The following is an 8,309-nucleotide window of genomic DNA, read 5'->3' as shown; positions in this document are numbered from 1 at the left end:
TTGATTTATCAGTTTGAAATATTCCTGAATGTAAATGCTGCAATGTGTTTGTTATAGCAATGGGGTCTATTAGTGTACTAGAACCTTCGGTCACTCTGGTTGGTTTGTTAATTACGTTAGATAAGTTATTTTAACAAAGAATATCTTTAAATTTGTGGTTGGAGGGATTTAATTGGTTTTCGTTAATATCGCCAACAATAAGTTTATTGTTACAAAGGTCACATGCTTGATCAAGGCATGTTTCAAATCGATCCCAAAATTCAGAAGCAGTATTAGGAGAATGATTCACATTACAAATTAAAAAGGACTTGGAGTGGTCGAAAATGTTCATCCATATAGATTCTGGTAAGATTATTTCTAGGTTAAATAATTGTGTGGGTCGCAATAATGACGAAACATACGTCAATAAGCCCCCTGAATGATTAGTATTATTTTTTCGAAAAATACAATCATGACCTCCTAAGGATAGACTTTCATTAATGATGTCACCTGGCAGTTTCGTTTCTGTAAAGCATATTATGTCGAAATCTAACAAATTGTCACGAATATATTCAAACTTATCGAATACTTCCTATGTTTTGATGGAATATTGACAAACTGCATTCTTGAGGGGTTACATGAGATGACCCAAGATTGAGTTCGATGTCACCCGACAGTAACAATAGCAAAAATATTGTGTACTTAATGGTGGATAGAGTACATGCAAGGTCGTCCAAACGAAAATGTAAAGTAATTGAGTATAGATCTGCCAATGTAAAAGGACGGTACTGATAATGGTATACATTTTGTACTTCATTAGCACGTATTTAAGGTGAAACCATGCGTACATAGTATAAATATAACGCCCCCTGAACAGATGCAAAGTTTATTGACGTAACGAGGCCTGCCCTATTGTAAATATACTAACACAGCTATAGTGACAGCGCTTATCCGACTATAACTGGCGCCAACATTCTGTTACAGGTTTGATTACAGTCCAGGGTGAGTTCTTGCGAATTACAGTAGGCTACATCACATATGACGTTCATTCCTTCCCGAAGGGCAAAGGGCGCATAGTTCTGAAACATGAACTGGATCTCGTGGGCCGAAATTGAAATCACGTGGATGCTGCTCTCTACCTCGCAACTGCAATATAAACGCAATGTTAATTTTAGCTGGAAAGTTAAATTGATGTCTTTGTCCAATTTGTTTTGATCATATGCATGTATTTCTATTTATTTTGTAGGCAATAGTCCACTTGACTCAATTCAAATACTACCTGTTATACATGAGAAACGCTTTGCTGATAAAGACTTGAAATTCCATGTTTCGCATATATTTGATTTGTGTTTGTCGTAAGTATACGTGCAATTTATGAATCATTTATATTATGTATACTGATTGAGTTTAATATGTTTTTGTTTTAAATGCAAAAAAACATATAAAATACATGAACTTATAGAATACAAATTTTTATTTTAAATACATTTTTCACAATAACCCTCTGGTATTTAAATAAATTACTACTTTTGATATTTTTCACTTACGCGAATTAACAATCAGATAAATATGTTTATATTGAAGAAAATATGTTTATCTATGTAATAGGTATTATATTAATTACCCATTTTGCATCAGTGCGCTATCAAGCCGCGAATCTTTTTCCAGCGCAGGTCTGATGTAGCACGATTTAAGCAGCAGTTTGATCTCCGGATCACGGATAGGACTGGAAACCTTCACATACACTGTATCGCCTATATGCACATGAAGGGGGTTACTAGGTAATGCCATTCGGAAAAATGGGTCGATGAAGACTGATATGCTTATGCTGTTCGCATCGCTGTTCAATTGGTTAGTTGAGACGCTAGTTACGATGTTCTTATCGACTACATTACAATGTAGGTCAATTGTCCAGTTGTATGCATTAGATGCGGCACTGGTTTCAGGGTCGAATATAACCACCATCTGGTTCTCAAATATGTTGAGATTAGCTGAAACCTGTATGATTAATCATGATTTAAAAATATATTTACCAAATAAACGATTATAAATAATATATTAAGTCGAAGATTATATACACAATTGAAAAGAACTGTACAACTGCTAGGATACAGGATGGTTGAGATTAAAGCAAATGGTACCTTGTTTCGCGTCATACATTCGTAGAAGTTGTTGTCATATACAAGAAACCCACGTCGTTCACTGCCTTTACATGATGCATTTCCTAAGTAAATTTGCATTTCGCTCTTGTAGTTAGGAATTAAACTACGCAGAAATGTTAGATTTGCAGCGATGTTCCAACCATGATTTGAACACCCGGGAATAATCGCACTTAACATTGTAGAATCTGAAAACACAACAAAGATTATTCCTCGCAAATATGCATATTCAGTAGTACTTTATCAAATGTATGAGTTAAATTTCAACGTGGCTATATAAGAAAGGCATCTTACTTACCAATTGACAAACAGGTTGTATTTTCATGTGTCCATTCCTGATTGTTGCCACAAACACCTGTATAATTTCCTTTCACAAAATACCCAATGCTGCAGCTCACGGTTGACACAGACCCATATGATGTGGAATTTGAGGCGACATAACCATTTGATGGCGCTATCGGTGTACCACAGTCTACAGAAAAAGCATACATGTTCAGCGAAGAAACAATAAAATAACTGTTTTCGGGTTGGTAATTCGTGCGTTTTAATACAAATAAGTACAAAGAATCGAACCTATCAGTTCACAACTCGGCGCTTCGGAGCTCCACGTCCATTGCGTACATGTTGCACTGGAATTGCCTACCAGGCGATACCCTTCGTTGCAGCGAAAGTAGGCTGTGTTTTTGTCAACAATTATGTGCCCGTTACTAATGTTGAAAAGATCACAAGCTGAAGTGAAAGGTCACATAGTGATCATTCTTTGTAAGCGACAAACGAATGCAATAACTAAAAATAGATTGTTAGGTTAACTATTATAAGGAATTTAAATGAAGAGAGACAATTTTGTATTGATAGCCACACAATAACTTTTTCTAACCGCAATCGCCAGCATGTAATATTTCAACGCTACCTTTTAAAATATCAATGTTGTAAATTCCGAGTAATCCATTCTTCGTTTCATTCGCACGGAAAACAATCTGAAATAGAAGTTGTGCTTAGTCAATCATTTTAACACGGTAGGTTTTTATTAACTGTCATCTGCTTCATCATATACTTTAAACACAGGAAACAAACTATTTCACGAGGAATTCATAGTTAGCGGTATAAGACGAACCGTATTACCATGATATGGAGTTCTGATGTTGTTGTTTTTTTGACGATGTCTCTATGAACCGTCTGTTAATGGCATTATTTTTTGTGATGTGGGTTTAGTAATGACCAGTGTTGTGCATACTTATGAAAACGTGAAGTAAATGTGAATATGTTGACACTTAAATTTCGCTCTGTAGTTATGTCTCACTCCGACTGGGTCATATGGATATTCAATAATATTTATCTATACTGTCTGCATTATCTATCTATATACGTGTGTTTACAAACCCTGAATATTTTGTCTTCAATAAGATTTACAGTTTCGTTCAACCATTTCGTATCCCGTTCCATGTATTTCCAAAACGACTCTAGATCGGATGTTTCGTTGTTTTCTGACTCTACGTCGACACGCACTTCTCCAAAAGGAAACATTTGCTGGAAACTAATTTGATACAGTCCTGGTTGAAGTGCGGGTGACGTCATTATGAAACTTAAATTTTGCTGTAAGGATGTGTTATCTCTCCTCATAGTGTAGCAGGCGTTTCCTACAAAATACAAGTTTGAGTCATTGTAGTGAGTATTTTGCATTAATTACACTAAATATGTTCCCTGTAAAACGAAGATGTCTAAACATTAAACAAATCTTATATTCATGTGTATCTCTGTAATTCACGAACCGGTTTGTGTAATGCAATTTTGAATTTGTATGAATTTATTAAAACTATCAAAAACTTTCAATGCATAAATCGTTTAAAACAATATCCTCTTGAACACCAGATTCAAAATACCGTTTTGCGTCTTCAATGTGTATACATTACAACAATTTACCATGACCCCTTAACGGAAAACTGTCATTTGATTCAAATCGGACATCAAAGTTCGAGTTTCCGTCCAAGATCTGCACAGATGAAGCGTTGTTACACATGCACGTATTATTTTCTTCAAATATACAACTTGCTTCTTTCACTTTTAGAAAAACGGTTTGCAGGACGCATTCCTGATCGGCATTATTCCAGTTCCCATTTTCTCCACACGTCGAAATTCTATTCCCAACAAGTACGTATCCCGGAGAGCAGAATATTGGCACAGTTGAGTTATATGTAGAAGGTCCAGAAGACAGATGACTGTTCGTTGGTGATTTGAAGGGCCCGCAGTCTTGTTATAAAAAAGAAAGAATTATACTCATAACTGTAAACTTGAAATACAAACACTAGTTTGAGTATTTAATCTTATTTTGTATTAAACATTGATTTAGCAACACGTTACTAATAACCTACCATGTACCAACGATACGTGTAAGTTTAAACAATTACCAACTAGTTCACACGTTTGGCCCACGAATTTCCATTTACCATCGCTACCACATTCAGATGTGCTACTTCCATTGAGGATGTAACCTGCTTGGCACCGAACTGTAGCTATTGATCCATATGTGGTGGTGTTGGCAGATATATTGCCATGATTTGGTGCGGTGATATATCCACAATCTTTTGATAATAATGATGTCATAAGTATGATTCATATAGCATATAATGTTAAACAAGAGATGTGTTTGACAGAAACTCAATTCCCCCTATTGCACCGCTTTGAAATCATATTTTAATATATCAATTGGCAGGTTTAGAAATTATCTCCCCTTTAAAGCTTATTTCTTCCCTTGGATTGTATTTTTTTACTTTTGACCTTGAAGGATGACATTGACCTTTCACCACTCAAGATGTGCAGCTTCATGAGATACACATGCATGCCAAATATCAAGTTGCTATCTTTAATATTGCAACAGTTATGGCCAATTTTACAGTTTTCGGACGGACACACAGACAGACAGACAGACAGACAGACAGACAGACAGACAGACGGACTGACAGTTCAACTGCTATACCGGGGGCATAAAATGGAATGCAGATATACATAAATAAAAAGATAACACATTTAAGTTAACGTATAGGAAATATTAGCAAAAAACTATTGTTACTAGTTGAGTCCGTTGCATGGAAATAAAAAGAATATGTACAACGCAGTAAACAAAGAGGTCATTTACTGTCAATTTATGTTCTGAATATTTAAAAAATATTTAACGATGGCCAAATATATGTTTATTACCGACAGGAGTGCAGCTCTGAGTTTGGCTTCTCCAACGCCCATTAACGTCACATGTAGACGTATTGCTACCACTGAGTATGTATCCTATGGCACATGTTATTTTTGCTGTAGATCCTAGGGTGGTATTTGTAGCTGTGACGTTACCATTTTGTGGTGCAGAAAACGAGCCACAGACTATACAAAACGTAGCGCATGCGAGTTAATGCTTTATAATGCTTACACATGCTTTGCTATGTTCACAGTGATGATCATTATCAAATATGAACTTTATGTGAAATAGAATAAATATCCCGTCATGTACGGTTATTAAATACTATATGGCATTATAAAGCTGTGTTTTAAAGATTAATCGTAATTAAAACATTTACCAACAATTACTCGCAGTAAAAACAATTGCCAAAGATAAGTCGTAATCGTTATAATTACCAACTGGTTCACAGGTTTGGCCCGTAAGATTCCATTTCCCATTGCTGCCACATTCAGATGTGCTACCTCCGTTGAGAATGTAACCTGCTTGGCACTGAACTGTTGCTATTGATCCGTATGTGGTGCTGTCTGCGGATACGTTTCCATTCTTTGGTGCGGTGATATGTCCACAATCTTTTAGCAATAATAGTTTTATGAGTATGACTCATGTAACATTTAATGATAAAAAATGAAGATAAAAAGAGGCATTGAAAAGGAAAAAATATTGTTAAAACACACACATAGAAAACTATCGGAAAGGTTTAACACACAGTGTGTATGGTAGATACTAATAAAATTGGTGGCATTAGCAAACGCATCAGAAAACATTGTTTTACTTATTCTATAATAGGGTTACACCTGTTATTTGTAGCATGCATGTTTTACATTTGAAAAACACACATAGATACAATTAAAATATCGAGCAAACACGCTTACCAACTAGTTGACATGATGGGAATTCAGTGCGTGAAGAATTACAGTACTCGTCTACCTCAGATCTATTGAGGTTGTATCCGATGTCACAATAAAAGCTCTCTGTAAGCATTGAATTTAAATTATATAGTACAGAGCTGTCGTATTCAATTAATTCGTTCAAATGTTCAAATGTGTTTTCTGGCGATGTTTTTTTTTTAATAACAACTTTGCAATCCTAAATGTGCTGACTAGCACATGTTTTCAACAACACAAAATATTTTAAAGTCTCACCTAAATGAATATTGTCAATACCAATTACTAAATTATTTCCAGTTTTGGCGCCATACTCAACCTAAAAAATACAATTAAGAAGTTATTGATTTCATATAAATGTTACCACCATAAACAGCAGATCAATTCATTATATATTATGTAACACATATACATAGATTGTAATTCAATATACACTTGCAGTCTTTTCTATCGCAACACTTTTCATACTTGAAAATCTCAGTTATGTGAGATTTTGATTAAAATGTTATCATGTGATTGTTTAATTACATTTTGTGCAAGCTCACTATAAAATCATTCAACATAGATGATCAGCCGCTTAAGCACGTGGGGTATGAATGGTTTCTTCGTTTTGCACGTGGAAATCATGAAACACAAGCCTTAATTTATTTAAATTCCATTATTTAAGATGGGTTCTTAAACAAGGAAAACATAAAATCGTTTTTTTTATATGTATGGTTCATTTGAATATTCAGAGCGCAACAACGCATTTTGGCAAATTGCAGGCTATACCAATATAATATGTAATACAAATTAGTTTTATGTTTTCCTGGTGTAAGAATCCATCCAAAATTGAAATAAATTTAGAAATGCATCTCGGTTCACCATTTACTTGTGCAAACAATGCATACCCTTAAGCGTCCAATCGTGACGGTGAATGATTTCATCGTGAGCTTGCTCAGAATGTTGTCAAATTATCACGTGTAACATTTTAAATGAAAAAATATTCACTAATAACTGAGTTATTCAATTTTGAAAAGTGCTGCGTTAGAAAAGTCTTCAAGTGTATGCGTATCCAGTGTAAGAATTTTTCAAGTAATTGTCAGGTAATAATATAATAAATAAAGTTCACATATGAAATCGATTTATCAAATAAAACTGTAAAAATGAAGTCATTTCTAACAACTTCAAATAGTCATTTGAAATTACCGTAACAATTCCTTAAATCATATTGTTAAATAAATCCTCCGCATCTTCATGTTAAATGGACATAAATCGGATTACGTGAAACATAAGAAGCCTTCATTTAAACAAAATTGCTTACAAAATATTCGCGCGATTGCCATAAAACCAGTCCATTCACCCTTGTCCAGTTCTTCATGGCACGTCCAGTCACGTTCCACAGTTCAATTGTGGCATTTTCCTCTGTACGTGTCCTCACGTGGAGTGTTGTCCCGACAGCAGGGATAGTGTAGTAAAAACTGAGGCAAGCTGCTCCTCCTGGTAACAACGGGGAGGTCATGGAATATAAAGGGTCTCCGGGAAATATTTCTTGAGGCTCAAAGACTGCGTAGATATTATCGTCTGAAATAATACCGTCCGAACATTAGATACTTTATTTGCCGTTCAATTCGTCTGATATTTAGACGAATTTAATTCTTTGTATGATATTCAATGCAAATCTTGGTAGTAAACTGAATAATAAAAACTAAATTTGGCTAAATGTCATACTCAGTTCATAACTTGTTTTGGAAACTCATACTACAGATTCCACACTATATTATAAACCGTGTGAGAAATGGTTGTGAACATGTCGTTTGTATGAATGAAAATTAAGCGCCTATTTCCTAATGCAATCTCACGAAATATAAAATATTTCAAAGGCCTATAGAAATATATTTTGATTTACAGGATAACGACAAAGGGCCATGGCTAACAACGCCCATGTGTTCCTGTTCTCATACATATAGTTTCCAATGGCTGACTCAACTTCGAAAGTACGAACAAGTGTCAACTACATTCCTTCTATATAGAACAAGATTAAAGAATATAGCGTCATGAAGTTAATATTTCAGATCATCA

At 34.8% G+C, this 8,309-nt stretch overlaps 1 protein-coding gene across 11 annotated transcripts in view; it reads right to left on the bottom strand.

The window, feature by feature from the left end:
• Window positions 1-851: 851 nt before the first annotated feature.
• The window catches only part of LOC127874770 (deleted in malignant brain tumors 1 protein-like), a 327,853-nt gene continuing 320,395 nt past the window's right edge, over window positions 852-8,309 (bottom strand). For 3 of the 11 annotated variants that reach the window (XM_052419362.1, XM_052419368.1, XM_052419373.1), the window contains 3 exons: window positions 2,121-2,326; window positions 1,604-1,977; window positions 852-1,125 (listed from right to left, as the gene is read on the bottom strand). In XM_052419362.1, coding sequence (XP_052275322.1) covers window positions 927-1,125; window positions 1,604-1,977; window positions 2,121-2,326 — 779 coding nt within the window. In that variant the 3' untranslated portion in view covers window positions 852-926. Of the gene's footprint in view, window positions 1,126-1,603; window positions 1,978-2,120; window positions 2,327-2,436; window positions 2,611-2,711; window positions 2,868-3,048; window positions 3,116-3,518; window positions 3,776-4,058; window positions 4,386-4,543; window positions 4,718-5,333; window positions 5,508-5,759; window positions 5,934-6,236; window positions 6,336-6,506; window positions 6,568-7,551; window positions 7,812-8,309 lie in introns of all 11 variants that reach the window. The other 8 variants (XM_052419369.1, XM_052419370.1, XM_052419371.1 and 5 more) reach the window with 7 other exon arrangements.

The sequence above is a fragment of the Dreissena polymorpha genome, chromosome 3 (genome assembly GCF_020536995.1).
Source record: "Dreissena polymorpha isolate Duluth1 chromosome 3, UMN_Dpol_1.0, whole genome shotgun sequence".
In the NCBI taxonomy this organism is placed as follows: domain Eukaryota; kingdom Metazoa; phylum Mollusca; class Bivalvia; order Myida; family Dreissenidae; genus Dreissena; species Dreissena polymorpha.
This window is presented reverse-complemented; position numbering and strand designations above follow the sequence as displayed.